Source organism: Podarcis liolepis (assembly GCF_965112155.1).
Source record: "Podarcis liolepis genome assembly, chromosome: 16".
Lineage (NCBI taxonomy): Eukaryota > Metazoa > Chordata > Lepidosauria > Squamata > Lacertidae > Podarcis > Podarcis liolepis.
The window spans coordinates 41,091,489-41,117,578 of record NC_139567.1 but is presented as its reverse complement, the minus strand read 5'-3'; the positions used below and the strand labels follow the sequence as shown (position 1 = coordinate 41,117,578).

The 26,090-nt window shown below is 44.0% G+C and overlaps 1 protein-coding gene across 2 annotated transcripts in view; it reads right to left on the bottom strand.

Annotated features, from left to right (window-relative positions):
* The window catches only part of TRIM37 (tripartite motif containing 37), a 38,643-nt gene that overhangs the window by 3,217 nt on the left and 9,336 nt on the right, over positions 1 to 26,090 (bottom strand). For both annotated transcript variants that reach the window (XR_014520074.1, XM_083479818.1), the window contains exons 8-23: positions 25,467 to 25,590; positions 24,434 to 24,501; positions 23,088 to 23,212; positions 22,046 to 22,096; positions 20,814 to 20,895; positions 18,231 to 18,307; positions 14,443 to 14,622; positions 13,666 to 13,780; positions 12,270 to 12,482; positions 10,769 to 10,905; positions 9,286 to 9,380; positions 7,349 to 7,549; positions 5,309 to 5,614; positions 3,675 to 3,806; positions 3,006 to 3,192; positions 1,929 to 2,050 (exon numbers count right to left, since the gene is read on the bottom strand). Coding sequence is in view for 1 of the 2 variants with exons in the window: in XM_083479818.1 (XP_083335944.1) it covers positions 1,929 to 2,050; positions 3,006 to 3,192; positions 3,675 to 3,806; positions 5,309 to 5,614; positions 7,349 to 7,549; positions 9,286 to 9,380; positions 10,769 to 10,905; positions 12,270 to 12,482; positions 13,666 to 13,780; positions 14,443 to 14,622; positions 18,231 to 18,307; positions 20,814 to 20,895; positions 22,046 to 22,096; positions 23,088 to 23,212; positions 24,434 to 24,501; positions 25,467 to 25,590 (2,215 nt within the window). In the remaining variant the exon portion in view is untranslated. The remainder of the gene's footprint in view (positions 1 to 1,928; positions 2,051 to 3,005; positions 3,193 to 3,674; positions 3,807 to 5,308; positions 5,615 to 7,348; positions 7,550 to 9,285; positions 9,381 to 10,768; positions 10,906 to 12,269; positions 12,483 to 13,665; positions 13,781 to 14,442; positions 14,623 to 18,230; positions 18,308 to 20,813; positions 20,896 to 22,045; positions 22,097 to 23,087; positions 23,213 to 24,433; positions 24,502 to 25,466; positions 25,591 to 26,090) is intronic.

Genomic DNA, 26,090 nt, shown 5'->3' with positions numbered 1-26,090 from the left:
AAATGAAAGCTATAATTTTAACAAGAATTCCTCATGGCCTGAACTGGCTGACAGGTTATATATATTCCTTTTCTACTCTATGTTAAGCTTCCATGTCTGCTACAAACAATCCTCCGTGCACTAAAAAGTCAAACCCGCTGACATCAATATAACTTGTTCTGAAGTTCACATGTTGAGGACTGGACTGTTAGCCACATGTTGTTTTCATTGCAGACCAACGTAATCTCTTTTTTACTCTTACTTCAGTAAATCCACCTAATGATAGTCTTTGCTTCCACTATTTAAGCTGCTTTTTGCAGTTGGTAGCCAGCCAGCCAGCATGCCCTCTTGCCACCAGCAGCACATCAGTGAATCACTGTTTTTCTAAAAGCTCCAAAGTCAAAACGTTATCTATATTTAGCAGCTGAAGGCAGCGCCGTAACCTCCTTAAGCAGGTTCACACCACCCAGCTTCTCCAAGTGCTACCCTGCAAAGCACATCTGGGGAGTTTCAATAGAAGGGCCAAGGTGCTGTAGGGCTTCTGCCAAGCAGCTCCATTTAGGAAGGTACTCCCCGTTTCACATACAAAGAGAACCTAAACGTCAGAGTGAGGTTTCCCCAGCTCAGAGCATCACACTACAACATCAGGCTCCCAATTAACTTTGTCCTTGAGTATTAACAGAGAACTGCCAACATTCTCCGTCTCCATGGCTACAAAAAGCCAAACCAAAAGGGTTCTGCTGCTTCCAATTCCCTTAACAAAAGGAAATAAGAAGGAACGGGGTTTTCCATAATGCAGGTTTTAAAAAAACCAATAAATTAGTGTGTCTGCCTTCTTCCTGCTGCCTCCTACGACAGCCAAACTGCAAAGCAGAGTGACTAAGAAGGAATTTCAGCCTGATGTCAGACACGCCTCCTGCAACACCTACGCAAGATTGCCCTGCGCAGATAACGGTGGTGGATGCTGGCACCTTAGTGCTGTCACACATTGAAATTCAAATGCCTGCAGGGGTAGAAGGCAGAGCTTTGCAAGAAAAGTGTGAGTGGCAGGGGGTGGGTGGGGAGACCTTCTAAATGAACAACCTACTCCCTGCCCCAGGGTGGCCTCTTGTTTCCATAGGGAAAAGCAAAGTCTTCCCCACTGCTGCTAAGCTTGCTTTAGATCGCATTCTAAAGATGCATAAGAACCCCAACTAAGCCACAATCATTGCCAAGAGGACCTCACAGCAACCTCAGCCCACTGCTCAAGAGAGATAAACAGCCCCTTTGCTCATTAGCACAACCTCCTTCTGTGAGGCAAGCCACTTATTCCAGTTTCACAGATGGAAGAGCCGAGGTGAGAGATGGAAAATGTTTCCCAGAGGCAACCCACTGACTGCACGGCTACAGCAGAGCCTTGTTCTGCAGTCTGTTGAGGTACACACCTGACCTTCAAAGCACTGCTCTGGATACTCCTGTTGCTGAATGGTTAGACCCACCTGGTGCCCTCCAATGTCACTGGAGTACAACTCCTACATACTCAGACAGGAAGAAGGTCCTCCAAGGATCCAAGAACAGGGGCAGATTGAACCAGGAGCCTCCTGGATATAGAAGGCATGCTAATACAGCCTCTCTTTGCACTGGCTAACGACACATTAGAGCCCTGCATGGAAGGTAAGTAACAAAGTCCCTCTGCACCTCAGACCACTAACTTAAGCCCAACCCCAAGCAAGCTACCAAGTACAGCTTGGCTTTCCAGCTAGTGATTTGCAAGATTCCAAACGTGTGGAATAGTAAGAGAAGGAAGTTCATTAGAAGGCTCTTTGTACCGACCACCACAGCTGCTTCTTTAGATTCACAATACTTGAACCTGCAAGGTCACTGAGTCCTTAATGCATGTGAAGAGACATTCCTGCTATTTTAGTTACTGGGCCCGTTTCCCTGCAAAACCGAAACAGCCTTGGGTTTACCTTCTTCCGCTCCTGCTGCTGAGGCTCCCTCAGAGAGCACCACCTGCAGCTCTCCAGCCTCCGTGTTGTTTTCTAAGTCAGCAGGCTCTGTTGTTTCCACGCGGCATCTATTTGAATTGGGTCTAAGAGGAAGAGGCAGGGCAGGTTTTACAAAGCAGCCAAGGACATTCAGTGCTAAGCTAGTACTGCCAAGAAGCTCGAGCTTTTGTTATTTAAAAAGGCACTTGGTTGCTGGGGTTAAACTGAAATCATGCAGACAACTACCACCAAGTCTAGAAGGTCAAGTCTCCATGCCCAAACTTTTACGTAAGAAAGTAAGGAGAACAGAAGAACGCTGCCAGGTCAGGCAAATGGCCCACCCAGCATCCTGTTCGCACAGAGGCCAAGTGGATGCCTGTGGAAAGGCTGCAAACAGGACCTGACTGCAACAACACTTTCCCAGCTTGTGATTCCAGCAACTGGGATTCCAGCCTGGAGGCATATTTGGAAGTTGTAAGAAACCTTCACGGGCACCCCAAAATATCAATTTCGCAGAATAAAAAGTGGCTATGTTCAGAACCCCCTTTCCAAACAGGTAACCCACCTAAATACCCCCCCCAAAAGATAAAAAAGCAGCCGCCCGTGCAATCTGAATAAACACTATTCAAAAAAAAAAGGGAGGAGCAGGGGACCTTGCCAGGCACCAAAGGAGCGCCTGAGGATACCTACAGACAGCAATTTGGGGCCTTACATGGCTATCAGTCTTTTACAAAGGATCACCCACCATACTGCCCCTCTGCAAATACTCCCCTATCAAGCACACTACTTCAGCCAGCATTTGCAACAAATACAAGGTAAAGCAGGCACATGCCAGAGAAAACATAGGCTACTTTTACTATATGGTGGTTTTCTGGGTGCAGGTAAATTTATTATATATGTAGCATTAACTATTGAGCATCTCCCAAGAGTGAAAAGCAGAGGATGGAAAAGAGAGCGACCCCAAGTTGAGAAATATGCTACAAAAGCCACAAGATGAGACTAAAATGATGTTCCTTTCTTTGAAGCCACAAACAGGCTAACTGAGCAACACAAACTTACCCCACAGCAGTTATTTTCCTGGCCTTTTCCACAGACATTATGCCATTTAAACCACATGCACCAACATCAGAATCTGAGACTTCACATTGCCTGTCTTCGGGCTTAGACAATGGCTCTGAGGCACAGCCGTTGGTCAAGGACCTGGGGGAGCCATGCCTACTGCTGGGCTTTGGGTTTCCCAGGCAACCTATGGAAAGGCAAGGCAAGTGTGTCACACGGCCACCCAGGCTATAACAATGGGATCCCAATGTTGCAGCACACAAGCCATACTTTGGAAAGTACTGTATATTGTCAAGCCTGGATGCTTTGAGTGGTTTGGTTTATGAACAACTTTCTATCGCATGGGTAGACATTGGGGTCTCCTCCATACGTCACTGGACTTCAACGCCCATCAGCCCCAGCCAGCATGGCCAATGGTCAGGGATGATGGAGTCTGGAGGAGACCATGTGGGCTACCCCTGCTCTATTGTAAGGTCTCTTAACAGCAATTTGGAATCTCAATATGCTGTAGTTACCAGGAAAACCTACCTACCTACCTTCCTTCCTTCCTTCCTTCCTTCCTTCCTTCCTTCCTTCCTTTCTTTCTTTCTTTCTTTTCTCTCTCTCTCTCTCTCTCTCTCTCTCTCTCTCTCACACACACACACACACACCCACCCACCCTGTTTATACCTTCAGAGGAAATCTGACAATCTCCCTTCAAGTGAAGATTTCCATCACCACAATCCATTGCTCTTCGCAGAGACAGACTCCCTGCTGCTCCACTTCGACTAGCTTTGCTTGAATGAATTTTCTTATTTGTGGCTGCAAGATTTAGAAAAGGAAACCTACATTTAAAATAACCAGCATTAAAAAATAAAAAAGATATGCCAATTAATGTTACCATTATCACACCTTTCAGTAATGACTCTGAAAATGAGGGTGACATCCCACTTGCCCCCCAGGGAGATGGGACATTCTCTTTCTTAGGGTAAACCTCCCCACATGCCTTTCTCACTCTGCAAGTTTAATTACTCTCCATCATTGAAAACTGCTGCTACAACGGAAGTTATTTAGTATCTAAACCAGAGCACCTCAAAGCACATCTGTCACCTAAACTGATTAAAAGCTTCGTAATTCCAGTTCTGGGGACGGGAGATCACAGAGCACCTAGTGGGGGCACAGCTCAGTGTGAGCACGTGCATTGAATGCAGAAGGTTCAGTTTCTGGTGTCTAGCTAAAAGCATATTCTGGAAGCACAGATAGGAAAGACCTGTCTCTGCTGGAGACCCTGGAGAACTACTGTTAGAGTAGATAATATTCAGCTATTGAGATGAGGGGCCTGACCCAGGGTAAGGAAGCAGCCTACGATCCTTAGGTACACGAAGAGGCTCCTACTTAATAGTTATTAAGAACTCTCTACCCGGTAGACCCGCTGAAATCCTGTTATCTTGCTGTGTAAGCGATGATTCTTCATACATTAGTTAAATTATCTCTATCCTCAATACAAATGAGAAAGCAGAGAGTAAAGGAAGAAGTCCCTTTCGGCTCCTCTGTCTGTTCTCTTATTATGTAAATGAACCTGTTTGCATCAACTTTTATTGGTCTGTGACTGTAATAAATCAAATCAATCTATTGAAGGTTTTGCTTCATTTAAATTCTAATGAATTATTTCTACACCAGGCCTGCCTGCTGCAGTCTATCAACCAGAACACAGCTTCCCGGCAGCTTAATAACCCTCCTGATCTTTCAACCTACACAACTGCAACATCATGGAATGCGCCTGGGGAAAGCCACAATAGGCTCAGGCATGTGCCGGGCTTGGTAGATCAAGTTATGCAGGCCTGCTCTGCTCTGTGTGAAGCACCAGAAACGCACCACATGAGGAACCTCATCTGAAAGCCTTTTTTCTGATTGTTTCAACACTTGCATGTTTCAATACTCCCCAGGGCTGGAATTCTTAGAATCCCAGGAGGCCACTAACTTGAGTAAAAACAACCCTCAAGAGAACCACCATCATGGCGGCTGCTTTGGCAAGAGCTGTTTAACATTCACAGTACAGGCGCAGTCGGTTTGAAATTGGATCAGAAAACTATATAGGCTTTCAAGCTGCTGGACGTGTAAATCCACAAATCAAAATGTCTGGCTGGAAAGGTTTATTTAAAACCATTCCAATGGAACCATGAGCGCGTGCTATCAGCTTCTTTTGCCACCTTCAGAGTAGGCGCACTCACGGCTAGGCTATAGAAAGGCAGCATACTTCTGTTCTCAGGCAGACAGACCCCATTCTGCAAAAAAGGGACAATTAAGCCCCCTTCCCCACTTACAATTCCGTATGTAGCAGCTAGAGAGGGATGATTTTGTCAGCAGCTCCCTCCCAAGTTCTTGCAGCTTGTTGTAGCTCTCCGTCCCACAAGTAGCCAAGGTTCCCTGGTCACCAGGAAACGAGTAAGCGGTTGGCCCATCAGAAGCATTGCTGCTCCGGACCTCCGACAGCTGGTTCTTCACATCTGACATTTTACTGCGGACTTCAGCCATCTGGCTTTTCAACCTCTTCAGCATCTTCAAGTCTGGCGGAACACGCCACATGGCCTGGTGCCTCCGCTGATCCCTCTCTTTGAGAGAATAGGATGCTTGACAGAGAGGAAATGGAGGGAAAATGTTAGAAGCCCAGCAAGACAATGTCTATAGACAGAGAGCAAATACCTGGGCCTTGCGCCACGGAAGACGCCTTTTCTGCTCCCCAGCTAGTTTCACAATCACAGAGCTCATGATTTCATTCTGTTGGCTGTTCTGTGTACACCATACAAAATGGCAACTACAGAACCAGCACAAACCATGCAGTCTGCACAGCAAAAGTGAATGCAGTTGGAAACCAATCAGATGTGGCCATGCGGGCACATGAGTGAAGGCAAACTGAAGCTGCACTGCCTTTGCTCTGAAGCTCTGGGTTCTGCTCAGAATGTGCATCTGGATATACATCAGAATGCTCATTTAAGTCCTTAAATTTGCTGTAGTTATCCCAGCTGCATTCCAACAAGACACGATATAATCAGATCTCTTCCTCTGCCCACTCAAAGAATCACAACACATGTACCACGAAACATGGCGATGGAAACGGCAGTAAAGTTCGCTCCCCATCATCTCACTCCTAGCTGAAATTTAGAGCTCCCTTGTCAGTGGCCACCTTGTCATTATCCCCCTGCCTACGAATCTGGATAACTTCACAAGCCACTTAGCCACCTCTCTTTCTACTGATAACATGAAGCCTGCTTAATTTTGCCAGACTGCAGCAGCCAAGTTCTGTTCCAGCCTCTCTCTCTCTCTCTCTCTCTCTCTCTCTCTTCCTATCTTTAGAGCTGACAGTACAAGAGGTGTTGCTATGGAAAGAAGAAAATGTGTGTGTGTGTGTGTGTGTGTGTGTGTACCAGATGGATCATCATTTTATCCTCTGCTCTCTAAAGTCAACAAAATGGTTGCTTCAAAGTGACCTGAAACCAGGTATCAGTGGCTCCAGGCCAATTAACTCCAAACAAAATAAAAACATTAAAGTTTGACCTTCACTGGTTTGTAGCAACAAAAGGACGTGTACGGTTAGGTCACCTTTCCTCTGGCACGTGCCCAGTTAAGGCTAAGATACATCTCCAGTGTTTGAAAGACAGCTGGAAATATGGCAAACATGGCTAGTTTGCCCTGAGATCATGCCTGCCTCTCTAAGAGCTCAGATGGGCCATGGGCTGAGGACTGCAGGCATCTTAAACAACACCAAGGAGAAGCATCTGCAGCAGCAAGTATGCTACTGTACTAAAGGAAAACAAAACTGGAATGTATTATTAGAGAATTCTTAGACTGGACAACAACAGTAAGTTATGTGGACAACACTGGATAAAAACCCTAAATGTCTACATCCAACCTCATGCACACCCCCTTGATTGTCTTCAGGGTTCAGGTTCAGCTTTCTCCAACCTGGTGCCCTCCAAATATTTTAAACTCCACCTCCCATCATCCCCTGACCATTGGCCACGATGGCTGAAGCTGATGGAAGTTATGGTCTAAAACATCTTAGGAGATGAGGATGGGCAGAACTGAGGTTGGGGAAAACTAGTGCAGACTATAAATCCTTCCCAGAAAGAGACCCTATGTGACAGACACTAACCTAGCATTGCACAGCTTTAGCAGCCAATTCCAAGACACACAAAGGTTTTGACTTAAACGCACAACTGGATGATTGAAGTACATTCTGTTCTTCACATTAAAAACCATTCCAAGTATAGCAAAGCAATTTGAACAGGAAACCATTCAGAAAGCTCCATCCTGTTAATGCTGTTGATTGGATGACGGGGGGGGGGGAGGTTCCATCCACTCACCTCTGTTCTGCAGCAGTGAAGCAGGAGGGCGCGGCTGTAGGCCCCACAGGTTTTCCATCCCATTCCTGTCCTTCAGGTCCAACAGGTGAATTAATATCAAAGGGTCTATGTCAAGTAAGCTGCTACTGGCTGAAGAGCCTAGTGCGCTTCCTCCCCTCCTGGACATGCGGCTGCTTGCAGTGGGATAGCCGTGGCTCCCACCTGGAAGGAGGAGAAGAATGCTTAGTGTTTCTATAACGCTTTAAGAATGTCCAAAGCACTTCACATTCAGCAGTGGAGGCCTTCTGAAGTCAGGGGTGGCTGCCGTCCATTGGGACTGGTGAGATGGAAGGCAGAGAAACCAACAGGAGAATAGTAGTAGAAGAGGAGGAGTTTGGATTTGATATCCCGCTTTATCACTACCGAAGGAGTCTCAAAGCGGCTAACATTCTCCTTTCCCTTCCTCCCCCACAACAAACACTCTGTGAGTGGGGTGAGAGACTTCAGAGAGAAATGTGACTAGCCCAAGGTCACCCAGCAGCTGCATGTGGAGGAGCGGGGACGCGAACCTGGTTCACCAGATTACGAGTCTACTGCTCTTAACCACTACACCACACTGGCTCTGATAGTTCTAATTTTGTTCCCACCTTTCTCCCTGCTGAGTTGTACAAGGGCAACACTAAGGAGGAGGAAGCCGACAGGCAGCACCACTCCCTGGCCTGGTTATAAGTAAGAAGGCAGGCAGTCGGAGGCTGGCTGAGGGCAGGTTGAGGTTGGTGGGGCAGTGCCCCATCCACTGCAGTTGCCAACCTCCACTCTCCCAAATAGCGAATCCAGTATGTGTGTCTGACAGGATTGTAGCCAGACTACTCTTGGTGCAAAAGTCTGTGCAGGGAAACAGTGTATCTAGTTGCCAGCTGTAAGTTAGTTGAATGGGGAAAATAAACACCCATATAAAAAGCCACTAAGGGGCTCTGGCAAAGCAGGTGATTAAGAACACGCAATTAGCAAAATTGGAGATTCCTCAGAATTGAGTGGGTTACAGACAGACACCAGTGAGGGAGGATTTTACAGACAGCAAACACTTTTAAAAAGAGAAGGCTAGGGAACACAATCAATCACTTAGTTCTGCAGACATTATGCCTCCACCTCTGTTCCTGTAAAGGGGGTGGTATTAATCAGCTAAATATGAATTAATTTCCTGGCTCAGAAGGAATTCTAACAGAGGTATAATTTAACTGTCGTATGCCAGTGATTGCTATCTGAGCCACAATAGGATTTAGACAGTTATAAGGAGAACTGCAATACAACACCATCAACGCTTCCCTCCCAACAGGATAATTGACAGATCTTTGCTAGAACTGGTATCTTAAGTGCTTATTTAAAAAGAAACCTTCCAAGAGCTTTCAAAATCCCAGCCACAGATGAAGAATCTGTGTCTGACTTAGTCAGATGTATAGGCACTATTCCCTCGGACTCCTCTCCACTTGATACTTAAGAGGTTCACACATTTCATCCCTTCCTCACCCCAGTAAGGAAGCTTATGCAGTAAGATCACACTGTTTCAGATAAAGTGTCAACACTCCCAAGGGAAAAGGAAAATGAGTAAAAGGCAAAAGAGGAAATCAACCACTGGCTCTACTTAAGAGTACTTTTTCTCTTTTCTTTTTAAAAAAGAAGACTGGGAAGCGTCAGCACTCCATTGATGCTTTTTTAAAAAGCCCTTAAGGAAATTCAGCTGCAAACCTCCCATGACTGTGAGCCAATGGGAAGACTGCCCTACATTGCAATAATCTCCACATACGGTACATGATGCAGCAGTTCCAAAAATAGAAAATCCTGCAGAATACACAGCTCTGCGTTGCCTCTGACGTGGCAGTGAGAGAACAAGGAGAAGGATGGAAAGCAGGCTCCGTATACTAAGATGCAGTTTAATGAAAAAAGGGTCCCATTCATACCCGAGGCACCTGCTGCGGCAGAAGCTGCCTCCTCCACAATATCTCCTTCCTCCAGCTCCATGTTGTGATTGTATTCCACATCATTTTCCCCAGACCTAAGAAACAAATTAAACAAAAACAAAGAGCTCCTTTGAAGCCTTTGTTCTGAAAAATCACTGGTGCTTAAAAGAATTTCACAGATTTTAAACTGCACAGAGTAGCAAATTCATTGTTATGGGATAAAACCACTCTTTCACACATGCACTTACATCACTCAAGTACTAGCATCTAAGGCTCAGTCTATATATGCGGCAGAATGAAGCAGCAGAGTCCCAGGGTGCTGGAATGGATTCTACCCCTTCAGCTACTTCAATACTTCCTACAAGGTAGGTATCCAAAAGGTTCTAGCTTTGCTAGTTTTCTCCTTGCAGGAAGACTTGTTTTTTCTACCCTTTAACATTTCCATTTCCACAACAGAATTCCCCCATCCTCTCCCCCTGCACCCTCCCCAAATCTGTTCTAGATAGCTTGGGGAACCCCCAGAACAAATTTTAGGGGGCACATAGGGAGAGGAGATGGAGGGCAAGTTCAATTGCATGGCCACAAGTGTGTTGAATATCCACTTCATCTCCCACTTACACTCTGAAGTGGTACAGTTCATTCTGCTATCTCAATCAATCAATGAATCAATCGTTTTATTTGTATGCTACCTTTCCAAAGTTAAAACCATGCTCAAGGTGGATTGCAACATATAAAAAATACGTAACTACAAGCTTAACAAAAGTAGTAATAAGCAATAAACAAAACATCAAAAAGTACACACCAGACTGAACAATTTCCACATGAATCATTAGATCCAAAGTAAAGATATTAAAAAATTAATAGCAACAACCCCAAAAAAACTTGTAAAGAATACCCCAGTGCTAAAAATACTCATTCTGCTCATTCATCACTATCTCAGCCCTTGAACCCTCATTCTATTAAAAGCATAGACCACTGGAAAAAAAAACATCGCATTTGAAATGTATAGGCATGTAGTCTTAGAAAGAAGCCAAGTATTTGTAAGTGCAGACTGCTTCAATGTTACAGGTGCCACACAATACTTATTCTGCACCTCTGTGCTGCCTCTCCAGACATTTTTCTTTAGGCAAGCCTTTCCAGACATGTAGAACTGACATGAATTTTAATATCTTTTTAGCTTGTTGATTTTCATTCTTCTGAATGTTTTTCAATACCTGTCCTTTTATTGATAATTATGTTGGGGTTTTTTTTGTAAACTGCTTATAGGTTTTATTGCAGCCATGCGCTGTCTGAATATTGTTAAATAAATAAAATAGATAAAAAAATTATTACGGTGTTTCATACGGTCCTTATGCTTTGTTAGCTGCCTTGGGAGCAACAATAATGTAGGGTAGGATTTCCCCTCCCAACCCCGCCCCCAAATGGAAGGCGCTTCCATTTCAATAGACAACAAAGATGGCAGAACAAGAACAGGGTCTCTTACATGGTCTCTTCATCAATATCATTTTCTTCTGTGTTGCTGGTCGCTGTGGAACTAGCTGAAGAGCTGCTGCCGTCAAGGTGGTTTGCCTCGTCCTCCCCAACAAGATCGACATCAAGGTCCCCATCTGAGAGTTCATGCTGCAATCAAGAGCATGCAAAAATGGCTCTGAAATAATGCTTCTGTGTGCAGTGCAGAGCAGGGGCAGCCAACATGCTGCTCTCCAGTTGGTAGCCCAAGAACTTCCATCAGCCCCGGCCAGCGTGGCCAACAGTCAGGGGATTATGGAGTCCACATCACTTGGAGAGGACCATGTTGGTTATCCTGGCACAGAGAAAGCAGTGACACTAATGTTTAGCTGGTTAACTGGAAAGAGGGAACTCTGGAAGCAGGTTTCTCACAGGCATCTGGCTGAACCCTGTGGGAACAGGATTCTAGACTAGATGGCCCATTGGTCTGACCCAGCAGGCACTTCTTATATTCTTATGTAAGCCAGGAACACACAGGACTCTGCCCATACCCCCAGAATTCCAGAGGGTAGCTGGCCCTCTTCCAGAATCAGAGATCTGCTGATGCCTGGAGCATGCAGAACAGGACTTTCCTCTCACAGCATGGAATGAATAAGAGTAATGTCTATTGGCTTGCTAACTGTAAGTAAGTGGGACAGAGTACCTAAGAACATCCTCATTCTTGGAAGGAAGGCATGGTTTTAGGTACAGAACTGAGCTCCCTGAGAATCTCTACTTGGATTAAGAAACGATTTTTCTAGGTCTTATTCATTAAAAACAGATACTGCATGTCTGAAACTGCCTTCTGAAATCTCCAAAGCCAAGGTGGTGGTCAATGAATAAGGTTTCCAGGACTACCAGAAACAGAATACATTATGCATTATGCAAGATAGTAGAATTCAGCCACACTAAACACAGATTTGCATGCTCTGGGCACAGACATTGAAAGGGTGTGTGTTTCAGCACTGATAAAAGGCTCCTTTAGCAGATGTCCCTCAGTACCACCCAGGATGTACGGTAATCTATTTTGAGATTCAAACAACTCAGCAACAGTTAGCAAAATAGGTTGGCTACTATTTTCAGATGTGTACCTGTCATCTACCCTTTTCTGCTTACCAAGCACAACCCCTCTCCATTAGCACAGGCTGGTCTATAGGCATAGGGATTTGCTCCCACAATAAATAGTGATAGTCAACAACTTGGATGGCTTTGAAAGAGACTCAGACAAATTCATGGAGAAGAAGGCTATCAGTGGCCAATAACCACATGGGCCGTGTTCTCCCCTTCACCATCGGATGCAGTGTACCTCTGAATACCAGCTGCTGGGATTCACAAGTGAGGAGTGTAGTTGTTGTGCTCAGCTTCTTCTGGGCTTCTCAGAGGAGGCACCTAGTAGGCCACTGTGAAACCAGGATGCTGGACTAAAGGGCCATTGACATGATCTCAGGTTTGGTCATTACAGCAAATTCACCAGGGCAGGAGAGGAGGATTCTTACATTGAAGTCTTCATACTGTATTTTTTCTTCCTCGTCATCCTTTGCTTCTCTAGCAGATGCTGTGCTGGCCACAGCCTCAAGATGCACTTCAGAGTTTGATCCTGACTTCTTAGGTCTTGCTTCTGGACCATCATCACTTTGTGGGCTGAGGTGAGTATCAGGGGGAGACATGCCATGGGATTTCTGGGTACGAGAAAGCTCGATTGCAAGCCTCTGTCATTTAAAAAAGAAAAAGGAAATAAAGCATACACATATGGAAAACAGAAGGCATAGGTTTAATGTAGCCAACATTCTTTATACAGTCGTACCTTGGAAGTCGAACGGAATCTGTTCCAGAAGTACATTCAACTTCCAAAATGCTCAGAAACCAAAGTGCGGCTTCTAATTCCTGCAGCCAATCACAAGCTGCGGACGTTTGGCTTCCAAAAATTGTTCGAAAACCGGAACATTCGCTTCCAGGTTTTGATTGTTCGGGAGCCAATTTGTTCAGGAGCCAAGACGTTTGAGATCCAAGGTACGACTGTAATACTAAACCAGTTGTTCGCAAACCGCATGGTGACTGACAGCAAGAGCTGTGATGCCATGAGAAAATAATTAGATATTCCCTAGTTCCCAAGTTACATACCCAAAGAGATTACCCACCACATCTAATCCTGATTCACTTTTCTCTTTCCAATTAGCCTCTCCTGGAGACAGGTAGCTCTGGCACATCTCTACATTGGATGTGATTGGACCAATCACTCCAGATGCAGCAGCTTTGCCTGCCTGAGAAAGCACACCCAGATCAGTGACTCATGCAGAAATTCAGAGGTAGGTCCTTCTAAAGGCAAACAGCTCTTGCACATCTGGAAAGATGCTGCAGCACAAAGGGTAGAGCAGGCTGCCTCAACCTCGGCCCTCCAGATGTTTTTGGCCTACAACTCCCATGATCCCTAGCTAGCAGGACCAGTGGTCAGGGATGGTGGGAATTGTAGTCTCAAAACATCTGGAGGGCCGAGGTTGAGGAAGCCTGGGGCAGAGCACATGCTTTGCATGAAAAAGGGTTCTAGGTTCAATCCCCAGTGACATCTCTAGGTAGTAGAGGGAATGCCCCATCTAAAACTACTGCTGCCTCTCAATGTGGACAGTACTGAGCTAGTTGGACCAAAGTTATGACTCAACATAAGAAAACTTCCTATGGACCCAAGTGTAAATTGAAGCATGCTTCCAATTTCAAAATACAGAAAATAAGGTTCCTAAACCCTCAGCAGTCTGGGAAACAAGCACAACACACTAACATTCATGATTTCATTGTTCAAATTAGCCCAATACAGTTGCCCCCCAAAATATCAGTCACCCACTATAGTTAATAGCATTGTCCCTCAATTTAGCATTCATGTGTCACAATGCTGCTCACCTCTTTAAGGTTATTTATCTGCTGGACATAGCTTGTCTGAGCAGCTTCCAGCTGAGAAATGTACCAGTGCTGATCCCGACATTTCTGGAAGAAGGTGGGTGACCGCACCTGGAACCTTGTGGGGGGCAGAAGGAGGGGAAAACTTCACAATGCTTACAAAAGTCCCATACAAGAATAATGCATGTTCTGTTAGCAGTTGGGTTCTCTACAAAGCTGTGACAGCAACCTTGTGTCACCATTGTTAAAGAAGAATCTGAAAGAAGGGACAGAGCCATCCAGCTTCATCCCATTTGCTGCTAAAAATTTAGGCTGCTGATTTAAATCAGTGAATTAAATCAGCTAAAGCTTCAAGGTTACACTTTGTTTACTGATGCTTATTTTGCTTTTGAAGTGCTACTGTAACAGAGATCAAAATTATATTAGAGAATACCCTTCCCTGTAACAGTGACAGGTAGCTTGCATCTATTAATCTGCAAAGTCCTCATACATCAAAAGGCACCAACTTGGAGGTCCAGCCAATATTCACATTTATTGGGCAATGATTACTCAATTAAAATTCTTGAGAACTTTTTTAAGAGACAGGCCTACTAAACAAGTTAAATTGAACTCCTCTCACCATTACGACACTACATACAGTAATAGAGTGAGGCAAGGGCTGTTCCCCCACCATATAGGATGTAGTGCCAAGAGGTTCCTTTTCCTACTGTTCACCCTCAAAAAGCTATCTGTGGTCATCTTGCACCCTTACAGCATTTGCGCAGTAGGCCTCTCCCATACCTTAAGATGACGGTGTCATTCTGCCTGTTTAAGTAGCCTTCATTAGCAAGCAAGTCCAGTCGAAAGAACCTGTTGTAACCCCAGCACTCGCCAACTTCAAAATCAGACGCAAATTCTCGAATGATATTTTTAGCAGGATCATTAGTGGACTGGTGGACCATCTCCACACGGTATTCATACCTACAAAACAAAAATGCCACAGGTAAACAGAAGATAAATCACCCAGTGCTAGACTTGACCTTATGTGGAACCATACATTAACATCTATTAATTTTATACTGCCACCCATGTATATGGCATTTTGCAAAGAATGAGAGGACAGGGCCCGGCCCCCAGGGGCTTACATTCTGTATATTCACACAGGAGGAAGTGGAAGGGGAATGAAACAGTGGCAAAAAGGGGAAGAACATTTAGTTACTTCAGTTATAATTGTTGAGTTTTGTTACAGTAATTGTTGGTTCAATTATATCCTAAGTTACATTTCACTAATTAATAAATTTCCATCAATTAGCAAGCATGTCATCTTTCTACCAGCTTTTAGTTTTGTTTAAACAAAAAACAAACCTGCATTTCAATGCATGGCTGCCCTGTGAGGCAGCGCATAAGTCACATGAAAATACAACTAAATAAAAAACCACAACAGCAGCACTACTATTCAGCCAAACACAGACTTGAATAAGTGTGTCTTCAGCCTTTTTTCAAAGACTAGCAACAGTGAGGCCATAGATATCTCCCTGGGATATTTAAAAAATGCTGATGTGATGGGTGCATGGATAAGGGTATACACTGCGGTAACAACCAATGCCAGACAGCCTTCGCCAACCAGAAGCTGCTGGGTTGTTGAGAGTCCAACTTCTTATGTGGAGGGCACACCTGACACAAGAGGGTAAGAACAACCGGTGCAACCATGGCTACAACTGTCTTCAACCAAAAATGTTCAGCTTCTGAGACAAAGTTTGCAAACTGAAACACCTACTTCCGGGTTTGCAGCTTTCGAGTTCCTAGTTGTTCATGAACTACCGTATTTTTCGCTCTATAGGACGCACTTTTTCCCCTTCAAAAATGAAGGGGAAATGTGTGTGCGTCCTATGGAGCGAAGACGCCATAGCCCCGCGACCCTCTCCCGGCTGGAGAGGTGACGTGCGGCTATGGCAGGAGCCTCTACAGCCCCGCTTCACCTCTCCAGCCGGGAGAGCGCGCGCAGGGCTAAAGAAGCACCCCGCGACCCTCTCCCAGCTGGAGAGGTGACGCGCGGCTATGGCAGGAGCCTCTATAGCCACGCGTCACCTCCCCAGCCAGGAGAGCGCGCGCGGGGCTAAAGAAGCCATAGGCCCGCGACCCTCTCCCGGCTGGAGAGGTGACGCGCGGCTATGGCAGGAGCCTCTCCGCTGCGCCTTTCCGCTGCTCCCTAACCTGCTCTTTGGGGCTGGTGGTGGGCTTCCCCCCGCCAGCCCCAAAGAGCAGGTCGAACGGAACCTGAAGCCTGGAGAGCGAGAGGGGTCAGTGCACATCGACCCCTCTCGCTCTCCAGGCTTCCAAGGTAGCCTGTTTTAGAGCGGCACCTTGTTTTAGAGGGGGAAAACAAGAGGGGGAAAGTTCTCCCCCTCTCTGTGCAGCGCCTCCTGCCGCTTCACTGAAGGGGCGCTGGGCAGAGAGGGGGAGATTTTTTTTTTCTTGTTCTCCCCCCTCTAAAACAAAGTGCATCCTATTGTCCGGTGCGTCCTATGGTGCGAAAAATACGGTAAGCTGTTCAAAACCAAGGTACGACTGTACTATCAAAATGATTTAAAATATGAAGAGACAAATAAACCCATAACCAACTTTCCCATCTTATTTCACAGACCTTTTCAAAAAAGCACATTTATTAGCTGTAGCTTACCTCCCAAAACTCAAGCAATCTAAATGAAACCGACCCCTGAAAAACTAGGATTGGGGACCAGGGTTTTTATTCACATCAGGGCCGGGAAAACTTTGGCCCTCCAGATGCTATTGGACTCCAATTCCCATGAGGCATAGCCTGCATAGCCAATTGTTAGATATGATGGGAACTGTAGTTCAGCAACATGTTGGGAGGGCCACAGGTCTTTTAGCTCAGATTCAGACTGGCAGGAGTGGCAGGCTTGGTTCCTTGTCAAGGACACAATCTGGCTGTGGATATTTTGAAGCCTTTCAATCAGCTGTGCTTAAAAAGCTGCTTAGGGACTAAATTCTTGATGACCTAGCATCTATGGTAATTTTTTGGCACATAACCTCTAGTTCACCTGAAAGACAGGCTGGCCAGCAACTTGGCTGCATTTGAAATCGATTTCCCACTGCAATTAACAGAGCTGTTCAGACCAAGTTCAGCACAACACCTCTGTCAAATATTCCCTTCTTGCCAAATATGACCATGAAACTACATTACTTAAGCCACTTTCCCCACAAGCAGAGGGCATTTAAGCCAAAGGTCACACACACTCAAAATGTCCAATAAAATATTTAGCAGCCCTTGTTAGAGCCAGCTGTCCCAGTGTGAAGCCTGGGAGCAGGACATAAGGACAACGTAGGGCAGACGGGGAACAGCATTCTTCCCACCTGCGATTCCCTGCAACTGATATTCAGGCGCATTCTGCCTCCAACAGTGGAGGGGAAATAGCTATCATGGCGAATAGCAGCCATTGATGGTCTTATCCTTTGAGGGAAATGCCTAGTGAATTTTCAGAAAATGAAGGTGGCTGAAAAAGATTCTGAGATGTACCACTCTCTTTCTCCCCCCTCTCCATCTCCCCCATGACTAGCTAAATCAGAGCTATGCAAATGTGGTGAATTTGCATAACTGATATAGGCAATAGAATCCTGCTCTTGGATGCCTGGGCACATAATTTTGGTCACAGAATCCATAGAGTTTTGGAAAAATCTAACATGGCTCATTCAGATGGGTGGGGTTTAAATAATAAAATTAGTATTAATATTCAAGGGGAGTCTAGAAAAGTGCTGATATTCTGCAACTCTTAACATAACCGGCTTATATCTGCCCTTCCACAAACAAAATAACCCCTTATATTTGTAGAACCTTTATATCCCAGCTTGATCACCAAGATCTGTAGGATTTGCTGGTAGTTCTGAGCTGGGTGAGGCTCATTTGACATCAGCACAAAACTGAGCTTCAGTGTTATTAGCCCTTTCTTGAAGACTGGAGACTTGGCAGGGCTTCTATACTAACCTTCAAAAATTTGCTGAAATATTTTCTTTGCCACCAGGCTTATTTATGCAGACAATAAGACAAATGTTTTCCATTGAATAGTCAGCTGGTGATCCATTTTAATTTTTGTGTATACAAATATTTGTGTAAATAAACAAGCTCTGATCCGAGGGAAACTTCCCTCAACATAAATGTGGCAGGCAATTTTCAACAATTCTGCTTTGCCTTAGCATACGCAAAGACTCGCTCCAGAAGATTGGGGACCATTCAGAACAGGATAGAAAGTGTTGTGGGAGGGGGGCTCAGGGGGAACTGGAAAAACTGCCACACCATTTCCATTCATAGAAAACTCTTCTGGACCAAAGCCTTTTCCACACAAAGAAGGACTTTTTGGATCGAGCACAGTTTTTGGTGAAGACCCCTAAAAGATTGGACTAAGTAATACTGCCTAGGTTCTTTACTACAGAATCACATGGTTTGAGCATACATTTCATGTTTGGTCAGACACATAATTTAACTAGACTCCCTGCTTCCTCCCTCCAACATTACCACAGACACAGAGTGCAACCCTATTCCAAACACAGGGGGAAACAGTGATTGTTCTTACTTGGATGTTTCTGGCAATCCAGCCGACAGCTCGAGAAACACAGATAAATAATAGCCTCGCACCACTCCGTTTCCATCCTTTAAAAAACGTTAAAATCAAAGTTAGTTTCTTACAACATGCCTACTACCTGCCAAATGAGATTTCAAAGTTCATAATACAGCTTCCTGCAATTATTGAAAATACAGCTGAAGTGGGCTTTTACCTGATGCACAGTTTTGGAGTGTCTAAACTGAGAGAGAATGCTCCCCCCCTCTGCCACAACCAATGCTTAAATACTATCAACAAATTGGTGATCTGTTTGAGGGGGCTTTACATCACAGAAACCACTTGTGCACTGAAGCCCCAAATGTCTTATGGCACTTTGGCCTCAAAAGCCAAGCACTAGCACCATAGCACCTGAGTCACTAGCCCCTCCTATGGGTGCAGCTTGGTGCATGTTCAAATAAAAAGAACTTGGGTGTTTCTCCTTCTTAGGCTAATAGTTTATAATAGTTTCTCCTTCTTATGGTAACCTCTTCTCACATTTGTTAATAATTTTGTGTGTGTGTGCATGGAAGAATTTTTCATAGAAACCAGTCAGAACAAGAGACAACCAAGGAAAAGGTGTGGGAGAAAAAGAAGAGGGGATGAGTAAACGCTGTTAGCATGCTACCCTGTCTTACAAGATGCTGTTTGTATACCACTTCCCACACAGGCTGACTGGGCTTAAGGAGGTGTTTCTGGAATAGATTTGAAGAATACCAGCATATTATTCTTGGGGGACTTCCATCTCCATGCCAGGGCTGCCTTGTCATGTTAAATCAGGACTTTTTGGCCACCATGACAAGCATGGGGCTGTCCAAGCATAGAGTTGGTTATATGTTCAACCTGGCTCCCATGACAAGGTGGAGTTGGCATGATCCAGGAGAGTAAAAGAAAATGTGTCTTCCCCAGCACTTTTCAACGCAGTCTTTGCCATTATTGGAAGAGGTCCAGCTTGTTCTTCCTTCAGTACTGGTGGTGAGGAAGATATTTATACCAGACAGGGCATCCTCGAGGCCAGCGCTATGAAACACCCTCACAGGTGCAATCAGCTATGTTCACACACAACTGGACAACTCATCAGGCTTTTGAGGTATGATTGGTGTTAGGGAGATATTATCTGTTAAGCATTTATTGATAAGCAGCCATTTGATGTTTTCCATGTTTTTATGATTGATCTATTGCTTTATGTCATTAGCTGTCCTGTGCTCTCTTTTTGGAGGAAGACAGAAAAATGTCAAATAAATAAAAGATAGTATAAAGTCACACAGTGCTGCTTCATGCAAATAGATTGGCGTAAGGAACCCAAATGACTAGATATTTTCCTTCCTGTTGCCTCTGCCAGAAGGCTGCCCTTTCATTTGCTGCCAAAAGACATAAGCCTTCAGTCTGTTGCACAACCAGGGGCAGATATTTTTCTTCCAGCCTTGGAGTACTAATTTATTTGCCACCGTGAATAAGTGCCCTCAACAGTCAAACATGTTGCCCCTCCTCAGTTAGGCCCCATACAATCGGAATGTGGTTCAACAAACTGGAAAGATTTCTTCAGTGTTGTGGTAATGCAATATTATAATGCGAAAAACATCTTGCATTTTTAAAAGCTGAATATTTCCTCTAGGCCTCACTGCTTGGAAATAGTATCAGCAGCATATAAAGGTCCAAAATCTAGAAAACTAAAATTGTGTGCATGGCCTCCCTCTTACGGTTTTTCTGTTCTTTGTCACTTTGTTCTACCCACCAGGCAGCCACAACTGCAAGGTTTTTCCTTTCCTCCATTTTACCATGTTATTTGAAAACAGAAGCTGCATAAAAGCTATTGGCAAAGTTCCTAACCTGCATAATACATCCTGAGCACAGATTTTTGGCTTTTCTACAGAGGCAATTTTAAGGGTTGTGTCAAAGATTCAAATCTTAGCAAAATTGTAAGCTTTCAGAATAACCAGTTAACATGTGAGGTGCCATGCAATAAATAAGTAATTATTTACATTGTCTGTCAATGCAAGACTACTTTCATTTAATTTTTTGGCCTTATTCCTGTGGCCATTACATGCTTGCTTTACAGATTCACCCTGTTCTAAATATGTATTCACCCATGTAGTGAACAGGGCAAACATGAAACTGGGTAAGTGCTGCTGCTAGAGAAAAAAATAACAACATTAAAAAGTATCCCAGAGGTGATTGGCCTAAAAAAATGAGCTTTTGATCCATCTGTAGTACTGTACTGAACAGAAACTGCTTGCAATATCCACGCTGCTTTTCAGGAAATGGTCCTACTAAGAGGTATTTTAGTGAACTCTTTTCTTCTGGTGCATCCCTGGTGTATCAAATCATGAGGGTTCTTTCTTCAAGACTCCCCCCTATTATGTTTTCCCCACATTCTTTTAAATATTAGTTCCAGGTAATTAACCCAGAGACTGACATTTTTGGTTTCTGGAAGTTGTACCTCAGGACTACTCATAAGAATAGAACACTGCAGGCCAAGTTATGGATCACAATGCACCAGGAGTGAGGTTATGATCGAGATTTCAGTAGCTGTTTGTTAACAGTATCAGCCACACTCACTGGATAAACCTTGAGCCTCCAGCAAAGCCCAGAAACTTGAAGAGGTGGACTGTAAACGGGATCTGCCCGCTGGCGTAAAGTGCTGTTGAGATGAGAGAAATAAATATTCAGTGCAAAGGTTAAAGTAAATCTTTCAACACAAATGGGAGGGTCATCATCTCTAGAGCAAGCATTCCTTAATGTGCATTTTCAAACCTAAGGAAATATAAAATAATTATTCACTAGGATCCACTCTCTCAATACACACCATTAGAATTTTCTTTAGCAGCCCTGAGCCTGGCTTCGGCTGGGCAGGGCGGGATATAAATAAAAAATTATTTATTTATTTATTTATTTATTTATTTATTTATTTATTATTATGCAAAAACATTTCCATATTCTGTTCTATGCCTCACTCCTCTTTATTCTTTTCCAAGGCTTTTATTATAAACTCCCTTATAGTTCTCTCTTTCACACCTCAAAAGCAAATTTTATGCTTCCTTATATTTGTACACAACCTCCTATCTTGTAGAAGACAGTAGGACGGAGTAGCCAATGTGTGCCCTCCAGTTGATGTTGCACTATAACTCATATCAAACACAATCACCGGCCATGGTGGCTGGGACTGATGGGAATGGGACTCCAACAACTTCTGAGGGAGATCATGTTGGTACCCATATAGTGGCACAAAAGCCTGACCCCACTCATTCTAAATGGATTGTGGCTATTTGATGCTGGTGAAATGCACTCTGCATGTGCTCAGAAGCACCCTCTAGCAAGGAAGGTGATAAATACAGTCCCTGCAAACATAAGATATGGGAAATTCTGACTTCAGAGTTTGACACTTGCTTCTGAAAAACAGATTTTGGGTCCCCAGTTACCACAGAGAACAAATTAAGCATCATGTTCAGTTCTTTTGTTCCCGCTGGGAAAGTGAGCTGGTTACATAAACCAATCTGGAGGATAATTCATGCTCTTCTGAAGGGGAATAATCTGTTGAACAGATAGATTCTGTTCAATATTTCAATATGTCGCTGCAAGAGGAATAACAACAGGAGGAGGAGCTAGCAAGGGATAAAAGATCCTCCTCCCTTAGCCAGAGGTTTGCGCACAGAACACGATAAAATACAACTTAATGTGTTCTGGAATTGAAACCCTGCCAGTGGCAACAGGCTTAGCCCAACTTCTGTTTAAACTCCATGATCGCACCCAAGCTAGCTAGAATCCCACTTCTTGGTAAGTCATGTCCCTACCTGAAGTTCTCCAAGACAAAGGTAGTCGAATCATATGCAGGAACCAACTCACTACAGGAAGGAAAATAACAGGTAAGACTTGAACTGGCATGCAAATGACTTTCCAAATGCCCCTAAAAAACTGCAGGAAGTTTCCAAAGTTCACTCACAACATTACTAAAAAGGATGGCAAAAACTTGTTAGGTAATCAGTCTTGTTGCAATAGTGATTGTACCCTTAGCTTTATGCAGTCATATGAACAAACTTGGGCTATACTCTGGCGGTCTGAGACACACACACCAAAGTCAAATAAGCATTGTTGGTCCCACTTCAGGTGTTCGCTCTTACCAACACTGAGGGAAGTGGAGCCTGCAGCTCACTCCTGAACTCTCGGGTGGGTAAAGGTTCCATAGGAGAAGCAGGCTATAGGTCTGGCCTTCAATCTGGCATCCCAGTGCCATACATTACTGACCATTTTTATCATCCGCTTTACACAAAACGTGAGGCTGCCTCACTTGCAGAAATCTGTCACTGGGCCAAACTAAAAGCATGATTAACACATGGTATCATGGCTAGAGTGTCAGACTAGGACCTGGGAGACCAGAGATCAAACCCCCACTCCGCCATAAAGCTCACTGGGTGACCCTGGGGTGGCTCTCAGCCTAAACTACCTCACAGAGTTGTTGTGGGGATTAAATGAGGGTGGGGGGAGAACCGTGTACACACCACCTTGACCTCCTTGGAGAAAAAGGTGAGATACAAATGCAAGAAAGAAATCCCCAAAGAGTTGTGGGGAGCCAGATCCCTCTTCCCCACTGGACAATCTTCACCTAGGACTTAATGTCTGCATAGAATCTATGTATGCAGATCAGAACCCTATTAACAATCCTTTCCCCTGCAATTGTCAGGGGTAATAATAATGAGGATTTCACCAATGCCTATTGACCGTAGAATATGACATCCTGTGTGTACATATACACCTTGGGAAGCTTGCATGAATAAGGATCAAATGCCTTTTACCACATCAAAGCTGCAAACTTAAAACTAGTAGAGTCTGGAGTACCTTGTGAAGTCTGGAGGGACAGGTGTAGTGACAAAAGAGGCCATGGGTTTCCGATGCACCTGCTGAAACATCATCAATATCTCTGAGCTTTTTGATATCAGTTCACTTTTACTGCATGACCGTAGCTGCAAAAAGAGGAAATGGAGAACAAATGCATGCCTATGTCAATAAATCCACCAAGTGAGGTAGCATTTTTAATTGGTTTAATATATTAAAAGTGTCTGTGCTAAACTTAAGCTGCAGCAGCAATGCCCAGACAGAGGACTAAGGATATCTAGCATAGCGATATCTAAATAATAAACTACAAACTTTTAAGAAAGTTAACCGAATCAAGTAAAATAATTCAAATCTGCCAAATGAGGAAGACTAATACTTCTGCTGCATCCAAGCTTTAAAACAGAATGGATGTATGTAGCCATCTGTTATTACAAACACACACACAAAATGTGTTCCTAAGAGCAATTCTCTAAATGCTAATCATTGTTGGCATCTGTCTGTCTCAAGAGACAATGGAGTGTGCCTCCAGGGATGAAGTCAAACTGCTGTGGTAGCAGCACCGAAGTGACCTCCCCAGGGTGCAAGCCTAGGCAGTGCTCATGGAGGTCCTGGGCTGCCCACTGATGTGGTCAAAAGGAAAGGAAAGCAATACATTTCACCCCAGCTTGGCTGAAGGAGTTGTTGAAAGGAGGCACTATCCAACCATCAGATTCCACTCCGGATTTGTGCAGGGTTTACTCCTGAGCCTTTTCTTTTCTTGAAGATATCCCACAAGGCAACGGAGGCTTAGGATCAGAGTTTTCCTTCTCCTAGATGGGCTACCTTCCCAGGTTGACAAGCCCCAACTGCCCCTTACTTCCCTCTACAGCACGTGCAGAAACCACCTTCTTGATCATTGGACCCAATCTTGGCCTTGTCCATTCAATTCACCAGAGCTTGGCTTCGCACGTAGAGGAAATCCCTAACTCACAGAGGGTTTGAGAACTATCAGCTACCCTCAGCTGGTTTAGCCAGCCAGTCAAAGCGGAGGGAGGGGGCTGCTGACACATGCTGATAGCTTCTAGAATCCACAGGTGAGAACTGAGTGCAGTGGGAACCAAAGGTGGACATACTATCCCAGAAGGACCACAATGTGCCCCCCATTGCAGATACTACCCCTCCCCTAACAACTCATATACCCCACTAATAATATATATTTATCCAAAACTGGGGTACTGTTCGCAGAATTTACATATGACACATATAAATTCAATTCCAAATAAGAAACCCATACTATTTGCTAGTGAGAATTGACGGATAAAAATAAATCAAACTTCCTCAAAGGGATTCAAACCAGCTGCTTCCATCACCTGGTGCTCTACTTCTTGTAACAGGGATTCCAGGAGTTCAGTTTCTTGGGTGAGGGATGTCTTCTGACCTATTTAATTTAAGCCAGACAAGAAAGCCATAGTCAAGTAATGATAGGCTTTTAAGTAAACTGTCCTGGTGCTTTAATGCTAATCCAAACAGCATTTAAGGGATAATACAAAATTTGGAGGGCCATACATACATTACATACATACATGCATTTATTTATTTATTTAACCACTCTAATGCTTAATTACAGCTGTCTCCAAGGGGTGAACAGAAGGCTCAATACAGTAAAACTAAAATGAATTAACCTTAATCAGTAACACGAGGTAACAAATCAACCTATAAAATCAGTAACACTATAAAACAGGTAACAGACGAGGTAACAAATCATAGGTAACAAAGAATACAATTAAGATACTTCATATGCAGTAATATGATTCCACTTCACTGTACTTTTGTTAACATTTCCCCTTTTTAGTTAAGAGCATGAATTTGAGGTTTAATGTAAAGTTAAATCATGGACTTACAGTGTAGCTTGTGGGCTACACCTCCTGCCTAAAACATGTATTTATTTTTTATTGTATATTACGAATATGTATAGCTGGCTCTTCATCAGCTAACACCAGGTCAGAGTAAAATATAAAATAAGTTTTAACAGCCATCAATAAAACAAATTCCTAAAACAACCAGCAAAGCTAAGCACAGCAGTGAAGGTAAAAGTCACTCCTTACAAGACCTAAAAAGTCTGAGTAAACAGGTATGTCTTCACTTGGTGGCAAAATACCAACTATGTCAAACCTGACATGCCTGAAAAAGAGCACCCACCAGCCATATCACTGTACCGTTTAATTAGTCTAATATAACTTATTTTGGGCATCAATATATTTGCTTTCTCTGTCTAATTGTTACCAACCTTTTGGGACAGAGCAAGCTATAGTTCTATGGATCACTCTTATCTCAGGTGGGCAACAGTTTTGCTAAAATCAAGAAGCCTGCCCCAAAATCTAACAAAACAAAAGGCAAGCCTACCCATTAGTGTTATAAGCTTGTTCTTCAGCTGAGTGTCTAGCCTAGCAATCATCATCTCTACTGCATTCCTGATTTCCCGAACACGCTCGTCTTTCGCACTGCGTACTGCTTCTACGTTCCTTTCCTGGAAGACACACAAGACATTAGTTTACTACCAGCTGGAAAATTCACAAACCAGTTAAAAGTAAGTCACCTTGCAGCTGTAAAAGTTTTTTTGACTGATTTACTTTTAAGATGTTGATTCAACCAGCACCATCATGATCAGTTGAACACAGCATAAACTAGCTATAATGAAAACATGATCTATCATACAAAGCTATTGTCTAGACACATCCATCATAACAATCCCCAAAAGTAAGTAGCATGCATACTTCTTTTTTATAGTGCAAGCACATTTTGTTTTGTGTTCTAAAGAGCGCCCTCTGGTGACTTCAAGAGAACTGGTGCCTGAGCTTGCTCCCCACCCGCCCCAACTCTTCTTTCCTTGTTGCGTTGTGTCTTTTAGATGGCAAGATTTGAGGGCAAGGGCTATCTTTTCTTATTTATCAATAGTAAGTCATTCTGGGAGGCTTTTCAGCTAATGAGCAGCAAAGGGCCAGAATGCTTTAATGAATGAATTAAAGA